At 42.4% G+C, this 23,352-nt stretch overlaps 1 protein-coding gene across 1 annotated transcript in view; it reads left to right on the top strand.

Annotated features, from left to right (window-relative positions):
- Positions 1 to 337: 337 nt before the first annotated feature.
- ERMP1 (endoplasmic reticulum metallopeptidase 1) overlaps positions 338 to 23,352 on the top strand; it is a 42,670-nt gene continuing 19,655 nt past the window's right edge. Inside the window, exons 1-8 of the mRNA XM_074994094.1 lie at positions 338 to 647; positions 2,500 to 2,801; positions 9,269 to 9,396; positions 10,046 to 10,151; positions 14,529 to 14,675; positions 18,975 to 19,067; positions 20,280 to 20,492; positions 22,555 to 22,775. Of these exons, the coding sequence (XP_074850195.1) occupies positions 361 to 647; positions 2,500 to 2,801; positions 9,269 to 9,396; positions 10,046 to 10,151; positions 14,529 to 14,675; positions 18,975 to 19,067; positions 20,280 to 20,492; positions 22,555 to 22,775 (1,497 nt within the window). The 5' untranslated portion in view covers positions 338 to 360. The remainder of the gene's footprint in view (positions 648 to 2,499; positions 2,802 to 9,268; positions 9,397 to 10,045; positions 10,152 to 14,528; positions 14,676 to 18,974; positions 19,068 to 20,279; positions 20,493 to 22,554; positions 22,776 to 23,352) is intronic.

Below are 23,352 nucleotides of genomic sequence, written 5' to 3'. Positions count from 1 at the left end.
TGGGTGCCCGCCCGGAACGGAGCTGCGGGCTGAACGACGCCAGCCTTTGCTTTCCTCGCTCTCCCCTCAGCCACCCGGCCGGCTGGGTCCGCGGCGCGCTCTGGGCCGAGCTCTGAGCACTGCCCCCGCGCCGCGTCCGGCCGCCTGAGGGCAGCGGAGAGGAACAAGGTGTGTGCGCGCGCAGGGAGCCTAACGCGGCCTGTCCCCGTGAGATTGTGCAGAAGCCGGCACCCTGCCTCCCTCCCTCCCCCCCCCCCCACCCACCCCACGAAACCACGTAGGACGGCCCCGACGGAGCTAGTTTGACCCTTCTCCGTCCCCGTAGCGCCCGCGCGGAGCTGCCGGCAGTGGCCTTTCTCCATGGAGCGGGGTGCGGCGGTGGCTGTGAGGAGGCTCCGCGCCGCTGGCGGAGAGCGGGAACTCCGGGGCCGGCAGCCACCGCAGTTTTCGGGGCGCGGGGAGGCGGACCCGGGCGGGAAGAACCGGGCCTTCCCCGCTGGCGGCTCCCGGTGGCGGCGGCTGCCTGAGGCGCGTGTGGCGCTGCTGGTGCTGCTCTACCTGCTGGCGCTGCGAGCCCTGGTGCAGCTCTCCCTGAGGCAGCTGCTGCGCCTGCCGGGGCCGCCGGAGTTCAGCGCCCCCCGGGCCAGGTACGAGCAGCGCCTGAGGCCCCTTCCCTCTTCTGCTTCCTCCTCCTCCCGCTTAGTGCCTGAACCCCCAGTGTCCCCCCCGATGTCCCCTCCCCTCTCGCCGTCCCCCCACTGTCCACCTCCACCCCATCCCGCCGTCCCCCGCCTAGTGCCCCAACCCCAAGTGTCTCTCTTAGTGCCCCTGTCTTCCCCTCCCAGCCCGCGTCCCTTCCTCCCCACCCCCCGCTCAACTTTTCTTTCTCAGTGCCTCAGTAACCAGGGCCAGCTCCTCTGGGCGGCGTCCTGGAACCCACTTACCTGTCCCTCATCTTAGCACCCAGCCCTCTTCCCTGCGGACCTCCCCTTCTCACTCCTCGGCAGGTAGTGGGTCAGCTGTTTAATTGCGTTGTAGAGATACACTTAAGAGTGAGACTAGATGATCTTTCATATTATAACTTCATTACGTATTCTGCCTTTGCTGACGCTTGACGGACCCAGTGCTTTCAGAGAATAGCCTGCTGGACAGTAGAACTTTAGAGTTACAAACGTCATGGGACTGGCTGTTGTTTGTAACTTTGAACAAAACCTTATGGTTGTTCTTTCGAAAGTTTACAGCTGAGCATTGACTTCATACAGCTTTGAAACTTACTACGCCAAAAAAAAACCCTGCTTTTCCTTTACTTTTAGTAGTATATGTTTGGCATAGTACTGCAGTGTATTCGCCTCTTTTTGTGGGGGTCTCTCTTGCATCACTGCATGCTTCTGGTTCCAAATGAGGTGTGCGGTTGGCTGGTTGGCTAGTAACTCTGAGTTTCTACTGTACAATTCTGTTGATGAAACACAAGGCCTAGAATCCATCTCTTGGCTGTCTACAGCTAACAGGACTAAAAATTGCAAAAGTTTACCTTTTCACGCTGCGCAGATTTGATTTTGAGAAAACAAAACATCTAATTGTTATATTTTTAATCCATTTTTCAGAGTGGAACTGTGCTTTGAGTTTTCTTCTGCTGTCTCATGCTTATTTTAAAATTGTGTGTATGTATATGGGGAAACTAATTTGGGATCAGGGACCATCTGCATTGCTAAGGTATACAGCGAACAGGATCAGCAGGGTGCTTATTTTGTGTTGTAACGTTCCTTCCAGAGCATGGGTGGCAGGTGAACTACTGGCAGGAGGAAGCTAGTCCATCTCCTTCCCTTCCCACCCAAATAGTGCAGTGCACAGCCCCCATACCCAGTACCCCTATCCTCTCCAAACATGGAGCAGGGAGCCCGGCTCCTCCATTTATGGTTTCCTTTGGCATTCTAGTAAGTTACACTTTTGCGGTAAATAAATATTGAGCTAACGTTTGTTTTCACGTTATGTTTTCCTTAGTGTTACGTATCTTAAATTTTAATTGTTCTAATTTGTTTGGGAAAGTGCTTGACAAATTTAAATAAATATAGAATACATTTATGATTTGGTTCATTGTAAATTTTACTAAGAATGTGTTTGTTCAGATCTGAAGTATGTGGTATATATGCACCAAAAAAAAAAATAACAGTGTGCTGTCCCTGTGTGCCTTGTTTCTGTGCAGATTTTCACAGTTAATTTATATTTTGTCTGATAAAAGCAGTTGAATTGCATATTGTCACACAGAAAAGGGGGTTTTAATAGGCAACTTGACACTGAACAAAGGCAGTGTACCCAAGTCTTTGACCTTAATAGCATTTGGAATTTTTGCAGTATTCAGTTGCAGTACATGTTAGTTAACTTAAATCTCTTCTGCCTGGCTTAGGGAGTGGAATGGTATCAGAAAATGTACAAATTGTGGCCAAGTTGTATTTGTTACAAGAAAGCTACATTATTAATTCTTAAATTTCTCTTTTATAGGAAATATCTGGAAAACATAACGGCAGTGGGTCCCAGAACAGTCGGAAGTCCAGAAAATGAAATTCTCACAGTTAACTACCTCTTAGAACAGATTAAGGCGATTGAAATCCAAAGCAGTGATGCACATAAGATTTCTGTAGAGGTACAAAGGCCAACAGGCTCCTTCAGCATTGACTTCTTAGGTGGCTTTACCAGTTACTATGCAAACATAACTAACGTTGTGGTTAAACTGGAGCCCAGAGGTGGAGCTAAGCACGCTGTGCTATCCAATTGTCATTTTGACTCTGTACCAAATACCCCAGGTAGGTGCCTTTATTTACCTTTGTTGAATTCTTGTTCTCTTAATTTGTACTTGTTTTAAAAGTGGCTCTTGATATAATAGGCATCACAGAAATGTGGTGGAATGAGGATAATCAATGGGACACAGTAATAGTAGAGTACAATATATATCAGAAGGACAGGGCAGGTTGAGGAGTCGAAGGTAGGAGAGTGGCTTTGTATGTGAAGGCTTAGAATCAAGAGAAATAAAAATCTTAAAGGAACTGAACTGTACCATAGAATATCTATGGATAGTAATCCCATTCTGTAATAATAAGAATATAGCAGTGGGGATATATTACCAACCATCTGACCAGGATGGTGATAGTGACTATGAAATGCTCAGGGAGATAAGCTATTAAAATTAAAAAAAAACAATAATAATGGGTGATTTCAACTACCTCATATTGACTGGGTACATGTGATGTCAGGATGAGATGCAAAAATAAAGTTTTGTGATACCTTAAATGCTGCGTCTTGGAACCCGTGAAAGAAGAGGCAATTCTTGCTAAGTGGAGACAGGATCTCATCCAAGAGGTTAATATAGCTGGATCACTTGGTAATAGTTACTATAATATAATTAAATTTAACAAACCTGTTGCAAGAAAAACACCACAGCAGTTAAGACCGTAGCATTTAATTTCAGAAGGAGGAACTGCACAAAAATTAGGTAAGTTAAACAGAAATTAAAAGGTACAGTGCCAGAACTGAAATCTCTGCAAGCTTTGTGGAAGCTTTTTAGAGACTATAATAGAGCCTCAATTTAAATGTATACCCCTGCAATGTTATTGCAGTAAATTAGGACTATATAGATCAGTGCATTAACCACTGTTACGTGTTTGCGCCAAATCTTGTATAAAGTAGGCCAAGTGAGGTGTCTATAGACAGACAGCTTATTATTTCCTTGTTCTGTTTATACTGTATGTATATATACCTTTTGCGTTTGACTTTATGAGTACTGGCTGTATATTCTGTTTCAAATGTTTTCTTCTGGGAGATGTCGAAAGGAGGCTTAGCCAGCCTATTGTGAAAGAACAACTAGTCAAGTAAATAGAAGTACTTGACTAACCATAGGCCTTGCTGGTGCCAATCCTCATAGAATCATAGGGCTGGAAGGGACCTCAGGAGGTCATTGAGTCCAGCCCCCTGCTTCAAGCAGGATCAACCCCAACTAAGTCATCCCAGCCAGGACTTTGTCAAGCTGAGACTTGAAAACCTCTAGGGATGAAGATTCTGCCACCTCTCTAGGCAATACACTCCAGTGAGCTTCTCTGTAAATATTCAGACCGGTGGAGAAACAACAGCTGCTGCCTGTAAGGGCCCAAGTCGTGCATGGACAGGTGATTTGCTCATATGACACACTACATTTGTTAGCTGTATTTTTCCACAGAGAACAATGGCAGGCCCCCACATGGCCAAGGATATAAAAAGGGCCCTGGGGGTTAAGAACATAAGAACAGCCATACTGGGTCAGACCACAGGTCCATCAAGCCCACTATCCTGTTTTCTGACAGTGGTCAATGCCAAGTGCCCCAGAAGGAATGAACAGAACAGGAAATCATCAAGTGACCAACTCCCTGTCACCCATTTCCAGCCTCTGGCGAAGGCTAGGAACACCCTCCATGCCCATCCTGGCTAATAGCCATTCATGGACCTATCCTTCATGAATTTGTCTAGTTCTTTTTTAAACTCTACTATAGTTTTGGCCGTTATAACATCCTCTGGCAAGGAGTTCCACAGGTTAACTGTGTGTTGTGTGAAACAGTATTTCCTGTTGTTTGTTTTAAACCTGTTGCCTATTAATTTCATTTGGTAACCCCTGGTTCTTGTGTTCTGAGAAGGAGTAAATAATGTTTCCTTACTTACTTTCTCCAAACCAGTCATGATTTTATATACCTCTATCATATCCCCCCTTAATCATCTTTTTTCCAACGTGAAAAGTCCCAGTCTTATTAATCTCTCCTCATATGGCAGACGTTCCATACCCATAATCATTTTTGTTGCCCAAATCGTTTTGTTGTTCTGTACTTTGGCTTCAGTCTGGCTTCTCACTCTAGATGATCTTTGCTTTGAACTTTAGCTTGAACAGAGGACTACTTATGATCTGTCATAACAGCCAGTGAATCCCAGAGATTTGATTTGATCCATCTCTGCTACAAGCCTGCACCAAGAACTTCGTATAATTTGATTCTTTTAACAATTTAATGTTCTTTCTTTCTTTAAATAAACTTTTAGGATTGGTAGCAGCGTGCTTTTTGGGTAAAATCTGAGTTATAAACTGACTTGGGAATGTGGCTAGTCTCTTGGAATTAGAAGACCTTTTTTGATTCGATGAGATTAGTTTTCATAAGGTGTGGCACAGGTAGTGGCACAGAACAACTGGAAGGTTTAAGGTAGGTCTGCAACCAAAATAGTAAGAAGAGCCATTTTTTTTCAAAATCAGTTACAAAATCAATCCTTCAGGAGCCACAGGGCATGTGAATACAAGACGATCCTTAAATAGTGACATCAAACAGTACTTTTTGTCACCTTTATTTTAAGAACAGAGCAACTCGCTGAGATCCTTGATAGTAGCCAGAAATGCAGCAGAGGAAATTAGAATTCAGTAGACAGTGAGGAAACTGCAACTTGATCATGAACAGACACTTGCAGAGATTCATCTGCTGAACAAGCAGAAAATAGCTGATATAGAGTGACCAAGGTGTTGAGCTGCCCCCTCCCATGGCACCAGCATGAAGTAGCATGGTGTGGGAAGACCCCCACCATCCTTGCTGCTCCATGTGAGGTCCAGCAGACAGAGGCGGCGCTCTGTGCAGCCACCTTGTGTGCTTGCACAGAGCTTATTAGGCAGCTATCTAGAGGGAATTTAGGCAATAACAACTAAGGGAGGGGGAGGGATATGACCGAAATCTAAAATCATGACTAATGTAGCAAAAGGAGATACGGAAGTGCTATTTACTCTGCCTCGGAACAGGAGAACAAAGGATCGCCAAATGAAATGAATAAGCAGCAGATTTAGAACGAACAAAGGAAGTGGATTTCTTGACACAATGCACAGTCAAACTGAGGAACTCCCAGGCAGAGGCTGTTATGAAAGCCAGGACTTTAACAGGTTTCAAAAAAGAGCTAGATTAATTCATGGTAGATTGGTCTATCAGTGGCTGTTAGCCATGATGGGGCAGGGATGGTGAACCTAGCATGTGTTTGCCAGAAGCTGGGAATGAGCAACTAGGAGTGGATCACATGATGATTACCTGTTCTGTTCCTTCCCTCTGGGGTACCTGGCACTGGCCACCATCAGAAGACAGGATACTGGGCTAGATGGATCTTTGGTCTGGCCCAGTATAACTGTTCTTGTGTTCTTAAGCGTATACCTTTTGGCCTACAAATGTTTTCATAATGAAGGTTTCTATTGCAGTTCTATTTCATAATGGAGTTTCTATTTTGTTATAACTTTTGGTTGCTGCTTGTGGACAAAGTGATACATGAGCAACAGAACTGTTTTTGTTGAGGGAATTTGTTCTCATCTTTTCTATGCACAGTGTCTTTTATATCCACTTGTAAGGTATGGAAGAATATCTCATACTTGCAACAAATCGCATAACATGTTTAGGGTGAAATTGTGACCCAATTGCAGTTAGTGGAGCCAGGATTTCACCCTTCGTCTCTGATATGAAACAAGGATTTTTCTGCCTGAGTTACACCTGAGTTTTATGTACTTTTGCATATTCCTCTGCATTATATCTCTTTCTTACTTGGCCCAGATTTCTCAGTGTTAATTTCCACAGATTCAAATTGACTCTCTCTATCTAAATTCAACAAGGTTGTTTGCTGTACTTTTATATTTTTAATTATGAAAGTCTGCTCATGCAGGTTATAAAAATGCATTAAACAGTTTGATTGATTTGATCCTGGTGGCAGCTAAACTTCAGTTGGAAGTAGAGGCCATGCCCCTCTTAAAATCAGATTGAATTTTGTTTGCAGCAGTATATAATCAAGCTGTAATTATTTTTATGTGCTTAGTATGGTTGTGGTGATCAGAGAAAAAGTTACAAAGACACATGGAAAGCATATCTCAAGACAACTGATGTGGGCATCATAAGCTGGGAGGAGCAAGCCACCAGCTGATGTCCTCTGTGGTGCCAAATCTTCTGTCAGGCAGTAGCTCACTATGAGAGGTGCCCTTGAAGCTGAAGAGAGAGAGAGGAAGAAAGGAAAAAGAAACAACTTTGTTTCAGCAGGCAACTGACCTTCTGGGAAATACCTGTACTTCCTGTGGTCAGATCTGTGGCTCCAGGATAATAGTCCTGAGTCATCAAAGGAACCATAAGTAAATGTAATTGAGATCATCCTTGGACTGAGGCAGTGTACTTCTTCCTGCCTGCTTCTTGCAAGTGATGATGCATGTAGCTGTTCTCATGTAGTCTATCACTATTCCCACCTACTGGAAATTCAGTTGTTTGCTCAGCTTAGCTCTCTTTGCCTTTGCTACATTCTCACTGAGCTTCCTTTTATACGATTAGAGCTCCCTAGACAGAAATCCAGGTACTTTTGTGCATCCAGATGGTGCTCTTACTTCTTCTGGGAAGTGAGATTATTTTTCAAAACCTAAGGCATGTGTGACACTATCCAGGATACAGGCTGGGCTGTTGAACAGCTGTATCCTTTTAATTCTCTAGGTTGGGGTGCCTTTTACATTGCATTGCTGTCAGAACATTCACTCACAGCTTGCTTGCACAGCCCTCAGCATGGAGACTCCTTACTAAATACATGGGCACTCTGACCTATCACTCATAAATTAAATACAGGACAACTTCTGCAGGTGCCTCATCCCAGCCTTATCCTCCCAGAAATGTGTGTCTTGCGTGGCTCAGTAGTAGCCTTCTGAATAGCTCGGGGTCATTGGAAATCTGTCATTTCATATAAGGAAAATTATAATGCATTAATCTTGTTATCCCAAATGGAGTTTACGCACATAAACTAATCCAGACACACTGGTTAAGATAAAACAATAAGTTTAGATTAAATTATTGCAAGTGATGATGCACAGATTTCTGGGTTGGTTACAAAAAAAAGGAGCGGGGGGAGAGTGAGAGAGAGACTAAAACTGAAGCTGCTACTACAGTAAACTCTTTCATATCTGGCAGCCCTGGGATTGGGAGGTTGCTGGATATTCAGATATTCTGGATAATAGAGAGGTATATCTAGCGATGTATAACACTAAAGAAAAAACAAGCTTAGATATTAAGAAACAAGCAAAATTATATGCAGAGTACTTTACTGACCAGCAACAATAGTATTGTACATTGTAAACTTATACTGTATTTCCTGTCTTTATTTGTATTTACTTTTGCTATACTGTGCTTGTTTAAAACGTAACTAAAATTTATTTATGGTTAAAATGCTGCTAATTTGAGAGCTCTGGATAATAGAGTCCCTGATATGAAAGAGTTTACTGTACTTAAGTCAACCAAAAAGCAGAGTTGTCTCACAGTAAATTCTGCAGACTGGGTCTCCTTTCAGATGAGGACCCCTCCCCTCAGTTCAGTGTGCTTCAGGTATTCATTAATATCGTGAGCAGAGAGATCGTCACACATTCTCATGCACTCTTTCCCTCTCTGAGGACTACCCCCAGCTAGCATGTAGGCAACAATCAATCTTTCGTGAATGTGATGTTTCAACCATTCTTATGATGCCATGTGAATTTCTTATTCGTACATTTTGTTTTTTGGGGAATGGTCTCTTAAGGAGGTGGTAGCTTTTAATACCAGTATTTATTTTTGTCTCTGGAAAAATTGATTTATGGGCTTTACCCACAGTCTCAATGTATTACGGTAACAATCATAATATAGAATCTTTTAACTTTACATATAGTGTTGCTAGATATATTTTGCCAGTATAATGATATTCAGAAGATTCTGACTTTTTAAGCAATACCTTACAAGGCATACCTGCACAAAATTTCATACCGTCATGTTCACGTGTAATATCACTGCAGGTACAATTTATTATGGAACTATCAGAACATGAATACTGAAATACACTTGATTTTAAATCTTTTCAGTTTACTTTTAGCTATTTTTTTTAAATTGTGTATTAAATCTGTCCCTGAGTATAGTTCGTAGTTTTCTGCTTTTAAATGTTTTTTTCTCCCCTCTTTCCAATTGCCACAAATGACTTGTACAACTACAATAAACTGATTATACTAGGGGAAACACTGAAGTTTCATTTGTTTGTACACTGTGTATAGTAAGAATAAAATGACTGAGGAATAATACATTTTTAAAACATTTGTTTTAGTCTAATGATGTGTCCCTTGTAACAGTATTTTGAAAAATGAGGTGGATAATGTACTCTTCTTAAATATGTCTGAGTACCTAAGTGTCATGTTGAGGGTATAGGTCTTAACCATGTTAAATTTCACATTAACTGCTCTTTTCCACTTACTAAGGTGCCAGTGATGATGCTGTTAGTTGCTCAGTGATGCTTGAAATACTAAACACTCTTGCAAAGTCAACTGATCCTTTGGAGCATGCTGTTATATTCCTTTTTAATGGTGCAGAAGAAAGTATCTTGCAGGTAAGATTACTTAACATTCCAGATTTATAAAACTTGTGCAATCAGAACCCTGAATGAAAGGTGATTGACAAATGAAATTGTAAGTGTAAGTATGACATGCATTGTACAAGTCTAAATCTCGGTTTTACAGATGCTAATGTGCTTTTCACTATATGAGGAAAGGAAGGCTTGTATTGTTGCTTTAATGGGTAGGTTCTTAAATGTTGCACATTGGGTGCAGCACCTTATATTGCTCACCTCAGAGTACCGAGACTCTTGAGTCTTGGGTTCTACTCTGAACTCTACCTCTCACATGTGAGAAGATCATTTTTAAACAAAGTCACTTCTCCATGCATTATACCTGCTTTTCAGATGGGTGCAATACTTAACTCGCAGACTTCACGTTTGCAAGTTTTTTTAAAATTTTTCTATAACAGATGGTACAGGAGTACAACATGATTATTCTGTTTTTATGCTTTAAAGTTGTCACCATTGGCATGTTCTTCTCTGTCGCTTCAGGTAAACTTCTGGCCTCACCTGCAGTGCATCTACGCTCTTCCCGTATCAGAATCTAAATTCTGGATGCCTCTGAAGAAAAATAACCTCTAGGTTTTGTCTTAAAGCTATTTGACCTATAGCCTCTTTTTTTTTTTTTTCTTTTTCTGTCAAGGCTAGTCATGGCTTCATTACACAACACCGCTGGGCCAAGTCAATCAGAGCATTTATTAACCTGGAGGCAGCAGGTGTGGGAGGGAAGGAGCTTGTTTTTCAAACAGGTATGATCATGCATTACACTTCCTGCTTTATGCATGGGGTTATTGTGTTTTATATAGAACAAAAAACAAACCAAAAGCTTTCTTACTAGAAATTGTTTTAAAAAAGAATATTGAAACTAGCTCATGATGGCGACAAGGAAATTTTGCACTACACAGAATCCCCATATTATTTTTACTTTACAGATAATGAACTATTGAACAGCTAATGAACTGTTTTGTTACCCTAAGGCTATGGCACAAGCAGAGAGACTGAGTCATTGTGAAGACAGTGAGTGAGGCAACATGTTTTCTTAATGCCAATTTTATTTTACTCTTTTTCCATAATGAATTTAAAGTTGGCTTTAATCTTGGTTTCCTGGCTCTCATCTATTAACCGTACGTTTTTAGTCATAAAATATACTTTGGGGTACCTTAAAATTCCATCTTACCCTTTAAAAGTAAGTGTTTTGTGCTGCAAAGTTCATCATTCAGACAGGAAGTTCTCTGCATCACAACTGGAACTTTAATTTCAGCAGCTGTAGTTCCATTTTGTATTGAAGACGCTGATACAAAACAGATCCGGGAAGAAGGGGTAATCCTGTTGCTGCATTTCCTGACATCTTATAGGAGCTCATTTTCTTTGTTTTGCTGGAAGCACAGATCTGATTCTTTCCAGAGCTTTTCAGGACAATTAATAGGCTGGTCAGATATTTCTGCAGCATACTGGTTGGGTTGCAGATTTCTCTCTGAGAGGCTGCTTCAGCTGATTTATTGCTTCTACTGTGAACTTCAATAGAGTTTCTCAAAAAAATAAATCTGTCAGTGTTGGAGAAATAATGTGGGAGTGGAGGAGTCTTCCAAACTATGTTAGGTAGTGAGGAGGAGATGTCTCAAAACATTGGAAAGGAAAGTCAAAACCAAGCCCTAAACTATGAGAAATCTGTATATATTTTAGTGTGTCTGTCTATCTGTGCTACATTTGTTCCAAGAATGTCTCTTAAACCATAAGAGCTACCACCACAAAATTTGGTATGCGGTTTCCTCTTACCATAATTTACAGCAAAGTCAGGGGTTAGTGAAGCCTGGAAAGTGGGAAATGCTTGAAATCCCAGGATTTCTCAGAACATGGAAAGGAAGGGGGCAGAATGAGGAGGGAGGAAAAAAAGGGAAGGGCACAGACAGGAGGTATATGATACTGAGAGTGTCTGCTGGGGGCAGCTGCTGCACCAAGAGAGAGGCCAGCAGGGTGGGGGTTCCACCATCTTGCCTGCTACAAATACTATAAGTAGTTCTCCTGTGCCAAACCCAGAGCCTGGTGACGATCCCCCCACCACCTTGGAAAGCCTACAGGCTGCAGAGAAGGCTGCTGGAGGGAACAGCAGCCCCCAGACAGTCTGCAGGCCATGGGAGGGGGTGCTGGAGGCCAGGGATAGCCCCCAGAACTTCACTCCACCCAGATAGCCTGAGGGCTGTGGGAGGCAGGGCAGCTCCCAGAGCCTGCTGTCCCTCCCAACAGCTGCTGGGGCTGCTGGAGAGCCGGTGCAGCTCCTGGAGCCTGGCCCTCCCAAGAGAAGAATAGCTGGAGAGGGTGCAGCTAGAGAAGGGGCAGCTTCTTCAGCCTGTCGCGCCCCGCCCCCCTCAGACAACCTGCAGACAGCAGGGGTGTATTTGTAGTGTTGGCAGCCTCACCTTGTCCAGATGGTTTGCAGAGTTCAGTGGGGAGAAACTGGAGAGAGGGTAGCTCCCTGGAGCCTGGCTCTCTTCCTTTCCCATGACAGCCTGAAGACCACGTGGGGCCATGTGGAGAAGGGGTAGTCCTCAGGCAGCTTGCAGATTACAGAACGGGCCATCAGAGGCTGGGGGCAGCCCCCATGACATGGCCATACCTGGACAGCCTGCAGCTCACAGGGAGGCTACTAGAGACGGGAACAATTGGGAGATGGGACCATCCTCAGAGCCTGCCAGAACATGGGGGGCCAGTTGGGCAGGGAGCAGCCCTCTGGAACCTGGACCTCCTCAGACAGCCTGCACGCTGCAGGAGGCCACTGAAGGTGTGCTGCCCCTCAGAGCCTAGCTCTCCCTCAGACAGCCTGTAGGCCATGGGGGTAGCTGGGAGGGGGCAACCATGGGAATCTGGCCTCTTTCTAGACATCCTGCAGGCCATGGGAGTGGGGGGCATCTGGAGGGCGGTAGCTCCTGGAGCCTGGCCATTCCCAGGCAGCCTGCAGGCCACAGAGGGGCTGATGGAGGATGAGGCTACCGCCAGACCCTGCCTCCCATACCCAGCTTGCAGGCCAGATGGGGACCACTGGAGGCAGTGGATAGCCCCCAGAGTCTTGGCCCCACTTCAGCAGCCTGCACATGTAATGGTCTACAGGAGAGTAGGGAAGCCTCCAAGCCTGGTTACAACCTCCCCCGACAGCCCATAGGCTACAGGAGGCACTGGAGGTGTGGGGCAGCCCCTGGAGCCTGTAGCATACCACCAAACAGGCTGCAGGATGGAGGGGCCACTGGGTTCTGGGGGTAGACCCAAAGCATCACCCGCCAGCCCAGCCACTGCAGGGCTGAGTCAGGGGCAGCTGGAGGCTGGGGTCAGCCTGCAGAGAGCTACTCTGCCTCCAACAGGCTTCAGGATGGGGTGGCCACTACCTCAAGCCAAGACCCCCTGGAGAAGCTGCAGTCATATGGGGCAGCAGCAGGCTGGGAGCCTTCTCCCAGAGAGCTGTTCCCCCACAGGCAACAGGTGAGGGGGGTGGGGGCAGCTGGAAGCCAGGGCCAGCCTGCAGAACCCCATCCCTGCACCCTATAGGCACCAGCCCCAGATCCATCCATCCCTCCCAGGAGCCTGGGCCCCTGGGAGAAGCTGCCAGTGTGGCTCCATCACCCTCATTGCCCTGAGGGAGCAGGCAGTACCTCCCCCCCACACATCTCCCAGACCCTTGCCCTAACTTCTGCATCTCTGATTTACCTTGACTTCTTCACTCCCACCCTGTGCCTTGAGCCCCCACCAACTCTCTGCCCCAAGCCACCTACCCTGTGCCTCTCCTTACCCCTGAACACTCACTCCTGCTTTCATTTTTCTTCATTTGTGAAAAATACTATAATTGAATACAGCCTGTACATTTTTCATTTATTTAAAAAAAAATTGCTTCAATGTCAGGTATATCTGCTAGTATCAAAATATTTACATTACTGCACTGACACTTGATTTCTGCCTGAGGAACTGTAGAAGCCTTGTTGTGTGTTAATCTAGGCTATTGTGTTGTCATTTTAATGACTAAACACATTATAAATGACTGTATATATTAAAGGAGTTGTTAAATTTTGGTTACAACAGAGGTTGTCAATATCTCCAGATTACTGTACCCCTTTCAGGAGCCTGATTTGTCTTGTGTTCCCTCAAATTTCACCTCACTTAAAAGCTACTTGCTACTTTGTGAGGAGCAAGTGGGAAGTGAAGATGGTCAAATTTGAACTTGTAGATTCCAGAATTACAAAATCACTGTTAACGAATACGGATTTATCTTGTAGTGTGGATGCAACCTAGGGTTGGGTGGGATGAAAGACCGACATGAAAAACCCTACAGGTCAGATTTTTTTTTTAGTTATAGAGGTCATGGCTTTCAAACTTAACATGATATAGATATGATCTTGAGGAAAAATTCAGTTTCCTCTGTCTTCCCATCAACTTCTAGTCTGGCTTACTGTCTTTACTATCAGTATTGTGCTCTCACACAGCAGTGTATTTTGAGGTATTAATTAAGGCTTCACCTACACTACATAGCACCATCGATCCACTTCAACTACACATACAGTGTAGCTGAAGTAGACGTACTCTGTGGCATTTTGCGTGCAATAAGGTCAATGGGGCTGCTCCCCCATTGACACTGGGTACTCTTCTTGTCCTGGTGGAGTACTAGCGTCAACAAGTGTGCACTCAGAGATTGGTTTATCACATCTACAGCAGATGCGATCAGTGGCTGGTGGATGGATTGCTGCAGTGTTGATCCACCCTACAGTGTAGACAGGGTCAAGCATATAAGAAGCAGCATGAAATTGATTTCAGAGAGAAACTGTAAACACAGAAGACATTTTCCTGCTCTATCTGCTCCAAACTAAACAGTTTTCCATTAGGGTCTACTTTTATGAGTGAATGCTGATAATTAGCTTCAGGACTGGCTTGCTGTAATTGAGTGTGCCTAGTTCTTTGAGTATTTGGCTTGTTTTGGGTTAGGTGGGTTTAGAATATCCTTTTTTGTATCAGGTAGACCTTTTGTATCAGACTTTCCTGCAAGATACACTTAACTTAGATGTTTAAGTCTAGCAGCCTTCACTCCTTTAGTTTTGGTCTTGCGTATGATTCTCCAGTTTTTGTAAATCCTTTCCTCTCTATTGCAGGACCTGAAAATCCTTGGTTGGTACAAGCATATGCCTTTGCTGCCAAGCACCCCTTTGCTTCTGTGGTGGCGCAGGAAGTGTTTCAGAGTGGAATTATTCCTGCAGAAACAGATTTCCGCATCTATAGGGACTTTGGGAATATTCCAGGTATGTTATCTGAGGGCTGGTCAATGGGGATATTATTTAACCCTTACCTAGATTTATAACAAATCCTACAAATGTTCACTCATGTAAGAGTTTTAGGGTGTGAGCTCTAGGCCATGAACCCCAATCTGGAACTTGTCTTGGTGGTCGCTTAATTATAGGAGGAATACGTTGTGTTTCTCCACTAGGAAAATAACCACTTTAGTTTTTGGTGTCCCACACGCACTACATGCATATACTCAGGGTCACAAGCGTTCTCTGTGTCAGTATGTCTTCATTCTCTGTCTGACTCCTGACTTCTAGCACACTAGTGCTAAAGCCATAGCATGCTGTAAATTCTTTGACTTTTAAGTTGTGGATCATATTGCAAACTACTGTTGATTTTAACTAAACTGGAAAAAGTACCAAATTGTTAAAGTAAAGCAGGTTTTAAAGTACAGTAAACTCTTTCATATCCAGCAGCCCCGGGACAAGGAGGTTGCTGGATGTTCAACTATTCTTGATAATACAGAGGTAGGTATACCTAGCAATATCTAATCTTGTTTTTCTTTAGTGTTATGCATTAAGAAACAAAAATGTATGCAGACTACTTTATTTACCAACACCAGTAGTAATGTACACTGTAAGCTTCTACTGCATTTGCTGTATTTATTTGTATTTACTTTCACTATACTGCACTTATCAAAAATGTAACTAAAATTTACTTAAGGTAAAAATGCAGGTTATTTGAGAAATCCGCATGATGAAATGCTGGATATGAAAGAGTTTACAGCATTGATCCCAGTGTTGTTATAGCTGATATTAATACTGTAAGGGGTTGCTCCCTTTAAGATGTCACCTGATGTGCTGAGATACCACGGAGGTCTCTTGTTCTAGCATGGGCCTCCTTTTTACCTGTCTTGCTGAGCCAGGCTCTCAGGCCTCCCGCATACACACAGACAAAACCACACACAGATGCTGAAATCAGCTCTGGGAAGATTCAACTTAAGGGACTTGCCCAAGCCAGGGCTGCTGACAATATTCCAGGGACCCTGGGCAAGGTGGGGGAGTGACTCTGGGGCTGTGGGAGGAGTGAGGCTGGGGAGTAACTTGACCCCTGCCCCCAGTCTGTGGCCCTGGCCCAAGGACCCAAATGCCTACATCCCATAGAGTACAGATTCAAAGTTATATGAAACTTACCCACTCCCTCAGTATGGAGGAAGGTAAGCACAGCCCTTGACCTCCCCCTCACTAGGTATGAACTGAACAAACTGGTTTATGTTATAAACAAGAAATAAATTAACTAAACAAAAAAGGTAAATTTTAAATGAACATAATGGATAACAGAACAAAGAGATTAAGCCAATAAAACAAAACATACAAATTAGTTTGATTCACTAATGAAATTGGCTACCAATAGTAATTTCTCACCCTAAATGTTGTCAGAGGCAGATTACAGAAAGTCTTGAAAGGCAGCTGCACTGGCCCACAGCTTGAGATCTCTGGTATTATTAGTCACAAACTAGACAACCTTCCATCTTGGGCTAAATCCCCTCCCTCCTTCCCCCAAGCTCAGTTCTTTCTTTCAGGTGTTTTTCAGTGCCTCTTTGGATGGAGAGGCAGAGGAGAACCATAATGATGTAATTCCCTTGCTTTTATAGCTCTTCTGTAAACCAGGAACCATCTGTCTCTAGTACCAGGTAGACTGGGCTGGGACCCATATCTCTGCAGGCTGTGACATCCATTACTCACAGGCTATCTGGAGTGTCCACAGGAAGACCGTAAGCTCATTCACAGTGCCTTGTCTTAGCTAATAGGTCATCAGCCCTTTCTGGCCTTTCATTGTTATACATGAAGGTCTAATGTGGGTAACACCCAAAGCAGCACATTTGAAATACATATACATGGTCAGTATTTACAATTTCAGGTATAGAAATAATTCAGACATACTCATTCAGTAAATCTTAACCTTTCCACTAGTATCTCACCTGAACCTTCTTGTATAAACTGTATCTCAGTTTTATGTCCTATTCATAGTATTATTTTCATAAAGATTATGTAAAGCTGATACCATTGTCAGCCTTGCAATCCAGGTATGTCAAAGCAGCACATTTGAAATACATATACATGGTCAGTATTTACAATTTCAGGTATAGAAATAATTCAGACATACTCATTCAGTAAATCTTAACCTTTCCACTAATATCTCACCTGAACCTTCTTGTATAAACTGTATCTCAGTTTTATGTCCTATTCATAGTATTATTTTCATAAAGATTATGTAAAGCTGATACCATTGTCAGCCTTGCAATCCAGGTATTGCTCATTTCTGGCATATGAGTTAGCAGTGGAGTTTTTGCAGCCAGTGTTGGTAATACCATAGGGTACCTGATGGAGAAAGATAGCCTATTGCAGAGGGCAACAACATGGGGAAATTTACTTGATTAAAAATAAGGGAAATCTCTTGGAAATGAAATATATATTATAGCATAGTTACATTGAAAACATTTAAATTCAAGTGGGGAGAATACCCCCTCCACTTGTAACCAACAATTAAAACTGAAATACATATGTAAGGAATAAATGGGTAAAATGAAGGATCTCTTTTAGATTTGAAACTATTATGGCCTCAGTTTTACTGTTTTCATGTCAGCAATGCTCCAGATGGTCAGGAATGAGGACTTCTGAAGCCTTAGTTAACAATTCGCACCAGTCCCTTTTTTTGGAACTGTTTAAACAACGCGTGGTTTAACTGTAAAAGACCTGGAGCACAAAGTGATATCTCAGTTGGCCAAATGCCAAAGGAAAATAGATTTCTATCAGAGGAGGAGGAAGAGGATTTAAGGTATTTTAATATGTCTAGCTTTAAATGAACCCTGAGGTGTATTGTTCTCTAGAAAAGTGTTTTTTCCAGAGTAACACTTAAGGCATGATTAAAATAAATTATTTTACTGCCTGCTCTGAACTGTTCTAAGCACACTTCTGATCTCAAAGGCTATGTCTACAGTAGAAGCATCTGTTGACAGAAGTTACTGTTGACAGGGTAGTATTGACAGAACCTCTGTGAACAGATTGCATCTCCACACAGCTTGCTCTGTTGACAGAACTGCCAGACTGCACCATCCTATGATGCCAGAAAGCAGAATGGCGGTTCTGCAAAGAGGACTGCCCGGCAACTGGAAGTCCTCTCTGTCGACAGAAGTGTGTGCACTGCACTTGTGTCGACAGTACTCTCTCCAGAGATTGTTATGCCTCAGCGGAGGTCCCCTTCTGTCGACAACACTCTCTATTGTAGACCCAGCCAGTGTTGATTGCATAAGCACAGTCACTTCTGACGTAGCTAGCGTGGATCCATGTGTGTTTGGAAATGTATTTGTTATATTAGATGGCAAATGAGTGTTTATTGCCTTTCTCCTGTCAGTTGTGCAGAACAAAAACAGCTGTGCTGGAGAAAGGAATTCTGTTCCTCATTGTGCGCCAACAGAATTGTTCATTTTGATCAGTTTCAGCAATACAAAATCAGTGACAGGACTAGGAGTATTCAGGAACCACTGTGAGTTTGCAAACTGTGACTTGCGCAGGGGTACACTGAAGGCATTATTTGGGTTTCAGAACTTTTGTTAGTGGTGATTCCCGGGAAGGAAAGAACTCTGCTTGATCTTGGAGCCCAGGTACACTTTGCAGGACTGCCAATTACCACCCTGTCTTCTTCCCTGCCTGCTCCCACATCCCCCCGCCAAAAAATCTCTAGTTACTTGCATGGTGACCACACAGAACTGTTAAGTGGTGGTGATCATGCAATCTAAGGATTACATTTTCTAGTTGGTTTTCTGTGTAGAACCATACTGAATTTTTAGTTATGGTGCTGGGAAAACACAAAATCTGGAATTTGGCTGTTGACTAGTTGGCAACAGCCTGTCACCATATAATCTACAGAAAGTGACCAGGGACTTATGCTGTCCTTGGAGGCTAGGAAATAAGCTTCATCAGAGAATCAGGTGATCAGGCATATAGGCGTAGGCATGACTTGCTACAGGAGAGGGAAGTTGTGTGTACAGACACCAGGCCTGGCAGTAAAATACAGAAGGACTAAATATTGTCACACACCTTTAATGAAATATGCTCATGTTTTGTTTTAAAATTGTTTGTTAAATAGTCTTACTACATGTAATAAGCTGTTCAAGTCATAGGAAACAAAAGTGAACATTGGGCTATACTGGTAGAACAAAAAACTGCTTTTGGTTTTATAAAATGTTCTGAAAGCTTCCAAGCGTTTAATTAGTTTTAGGTAACTCTAATAATAATTCTTTTCTGTCTTCATAGGAATAGACTTGGCTTTTATTGAAAATGGCTACATTTACCATACAAAATATGACACACCAGACAGAATTCTAACCGATTCAATTCAGAGAGCAGGTTGGTATTCAGATGTTATCAAAAATTTGATTAAAAATATGGCTAAATGCAAGTTGCTTCCTTTTCCCTCTAACCCTTATCATAGCCCCTATGAATTGGGAACTTCTTAATGGTTAGTGACACATAATTAACACATCAGTAAACCCCAAAAGAAATAAAACTTTTCAAAATTCAGTGGCTTGTGATTTCTAACAATTTATGGAGCCCCTTTCAGGTTGAAATGTGGCCAGGTCAGTGGTGATCAAGTTCAGCACCCTCTGAGGGCTGTTCAGAGATCTATCTTTGGCGATTTTCTTGTAGGCAAATATCCACAAAACGTTGCATCCTTGTTTAATATTCTCCACAGGTAGACTGAGGTTTAAATGGGTGGCACGAAGACTGACCATCTCTAGAAGTGGTCTTTCCTGAATGAGAGCAGAACCAAAATGTCTGATTAGTTTCTGCTGCTACCACCTACCATATTTTATTTTTTCTGCGAATAAAGAGAGCTCTCTTTCTGGATCTGTCAGCATTTCCCCTTTTCATATGCACTGAACTAAATTTAATCTTAAGAGAACCTGTAAAAGAAATTAATAGATTTTTGAAAAAAAAATCTATTACACCACCTTTTACACCACCACAAGTATTAACAAAATTAGTATTGTTTTTCTTTGGCTGCCAGAATTAACTCTTTTCCAGGGTTGTTCTTTATCATGTTATAGGCTTTCAGGAATAAGTTGTCCTTTTGCAGTTATGAGCAAATTACATAGCTAATGTTCAGTTTTGTTGAGCGAGTTGGGTCAGCAGCAGAGTTCTGTGAATAACTTTCTTGGAGATCAAACAGTTTTTTAAATGTTTTTCTAAGAGTACTATAGTTGCAAGATGCCTGAATGTACTTGCGTTTTTTCTCCTGTCCTTGTTGTAAAGCTGATGCTCCTTGTTTTGGCAATTTCTGACAGCAATAGGATTGCACTGCTTAGTATTTGCTTCCCAAGGATTTTAGTCAAAAGTCATTATGCAGGTTTAGAAGAGTACATTGCATTGTGTGCAATCAAATATGACGAGAGTCAAAAGAGCTTAAAAACATTTCTAATGTGATGTAGAAGAATAATTTTAAGAAGTAATATTTCTTTTTAATAATACCTATTTACGTATAGAACTATGTACTTGTCTTTCCTGTTTTCCTATTGTACACACAAAGACATTCCTATTGTCTTTTTTTCCCTTAAACAGGTGACAATATTCTAGGAATGCTAAAATACTTAGCAACATCAGATAAGTTGGCCAAATCTTTTGACTATCAACATGGAAGCGTAGTCTTCTTCGATGTGTTTGGGCTGTTTCTGCTAGCCTACCCTGCTCGTGTTGGTGCCATCATGAACTATATAATAACTGCAGTTACTGTCCTTTATCTAGGAAAAAAAATATTACAGCCCAGATATAGGGGTAAGTCCAATTAAGAGCAATGTGATTTTTTTTTTTTGTTATGAAGAGGAAAAACCCAGTAAGATTTTAAATGAACAGTCGTTAAAATGATAGGAAATTATCAACAGATAATGTAATTACTTGCATAGGTGAACTTTAAAATGGCTATTGTGTATGTACACGGTGGCTTGTGTCAGTTGCTTTGGAACTCACTGAATTAAGTGACTCAGGAGTAAAATGGCTTACAGTGATAGAGGGGTATCATCATGTACCCATTATCAAGATTATGTTGCAGCCCAGGTTTTCATGAAACTTTCAGTGGCATATATTAAAATTTAAAAAAAGCCACCTGAAATTATTTCAGAAGTGATTACCATTTAAATGTTCAGTTTTAGTAACGTGGATAGAGCCTTTAAAATGTTTCTTTTTACATACAAACTTGGCGGCGTACAGCAGCAAACAGTAAAACAGTTTTTAAAAGCGGGGGGAAAACTGAAACGTACTGAATCGACCTTGTCAATGTAGACCAGTGTTTCTTAAACTATGTTCCACGGAACATGGGTATTCTGTGAACAGCTTGCAGGTGTGCTGCGGATGTCAGACTTTTTTTATGATATATGTCGATGGTATATATTTTCTGTTATTAAAAGCAGATATGTTACTATTTCAACAGGTTTTTTTGCAAGAAAATTTTCATAGTTGTTCCACATAAAGAATACCGTTGTTTGGTGTTCTGTCATCTCAAAAAATTTAAAAAGCATTTGTGTAGACTAACTAGATTCATACACTTTAAGGTCAGAAGGGACTACCGTGATTACCTAGGCCAGGGTGGGAAATAATTTTTGATGGCAGGGAGAACTCAGGCAAACTGGTAAGTGGTCAAGTGCCGCACTCTTCCATATTATTAAAGGAGAAGTTGCGAGATCTGGGGTGGAGGTTGGGTGTAGACAGGGGATTTGGTAAGGGATTGGGGTGCAGGAGGGTGTGTGGGATCTGGCAGGGAGTTAATGTCAAGGAGGGGGTTGTGACCTGGGTCAGGAATTTGGGGAGGGGGAGCAAGAATTTGTACTGTGATCGGGGTGGGGGAGGGGAAGCAGTCCTTGTAATGTGTGAGGTCATTGAAGTCTCTGTTCATAGCACATGTTAATGTGTCAAATTTGAATATGAACTCACAAATCTCTCTCTCTAATTTGTTTTTAAATTCTGTTTGTTCCAGGACGCAAACTCTCAGGTCTTTAACAGAATGGCCCACATTGAATTACTTCATGCATTACCAGGATGGCTTCCCTTCCTTTGATGCTTGCAATTCCCTCAGACAGTACAATTAACATCCCCTTGCCCCCTTCCTTCAATCCTATTTGATTTGTCAGTTTTTATTGCAATTTATTTATTTATTTATTTGATCGTCTGTAGTTATAAATGTCAGTCTGTATTAGAAATGAAATTGATCTGATGGAGTAGGTCTGTCCCACTACAGCTCATCACTGAATGAATCATTCTGTTAGTCTTTAAAGTGCTACATTTCTGCTACTAGTTTAAACCTGTAAGTGACCCATGTCACATGCTGCAGGGGAAAGTGGACTTCCTCTCTCCCAGGTTCTCAGTGAGTTTGAACTGGGAGGGGTGGGGGGCCAGAAATGCATTCCCAATCCCAAATACCCTGCATTTAATTCTCTTCAAGTATTGGGAGGGGAGCAAGAACACAGAACTAATAATTATGTTATCATATAACTTAATAAGCCAAACCAAACCCCAAGTAACTAACATCTCTCTCTGAAAAAATGTATCTGGAATCCTTGAGTGCAAAAACTCCTCAGATTTCCTAACTGTGGGTGAATCTCTCAGGGGAAATGCCCTGAACTAGTTCAATAAGAATGAGTCTTGTAGTGAAAAGGACATCAATTGGATGGCTTAGGCTCTGAAGCTGTAAAAGAATCTTATATAGCAGACCCTTAAATCTACACTGCATCTTATTTAATTTCCTTAATGATCAAGGTGATCACTGTTGTAATTTTAGACCCTAAATGCAGCTAATAAAATGGCCCATTGCATTTGGATTTACTGTTTTTTTTCTCTTTCTTAGCTATTAACTACATGAAGGAGCTCTCCGTTGCATTTGGTTTCACACTGTTAAGTTGGTTCTCCACATTAGTGATTGTCCTTGTTGTGGCAGTGTTTGTCTCTGTCCTCGGGCAGTCTCTTTCTTGGTACAACCACTTCTATGTCTCCATCTTCTTGTATGGAACTGCAGCTGTGGCTAACCTAATCTTCATGCACACGTTAGCCAAAAAGTTCTATTATAAAGTAAGTGCTGATTCTTTTAACTTTACTACTGGGTTCCATAGATTAGAAACATTATATCATTACTCATGACAGGCAGGGATTTAATAGTCTGAATTGTGATTCAGTATTAATTTACTGAAAGCCATCTGTTTAATTGGCTCATAATCTACATGAAGATTTGAATCTCTTTCAAACACATATTTAAAGGACATCTCTCAGGGGTGTTAAGTTTAATACTTTTAATTATGGGATCAGTCCCAAGACAAGTGTTTCCTCTAACATAGCAGTTCTCAAACTTTTCGAGATGGGGACCCATTTTGATAATTCAGGAAGTCCTTGTGACTCAAGGCAATTCAAAAATGGGGGTGGGTGGGGGGAGGAGGTTCACCTATGGGAAAAACTCACCCCTCTGTCCCCCCCCACCTTAGAACGCCTCTTGAGCCCAAAATGCACATTGGGCCCCTCCAGCTTAAACCCTTCTCACCCCCCCCCCCCCATCCTCCCACCCACTGGTTTAAAGCTCTCTTAGCTTTTGGAGATTTTTGCCAGATTTTTGGAAAACTTATGCGAGACAGACAGCCACACCCTCAGGATCTGC

This window comes from Carettochelys insculpta, chromosome 5, assembly GCF_033958435.1.
Source record: "Carettochelys insculpta isolate YL-2023 chromosome 5, ASM3395843v1, whole genome shotgun sequence".
Lineage (NCBI taxonomy): Eukaryota > Metazoa > Chordata > Testudines > Carettochelyidae > Carettochelys > Carettochelys insculpta.
This window is presented reverse-complemented; position numbering and strand designations above follow the sequence as displayed.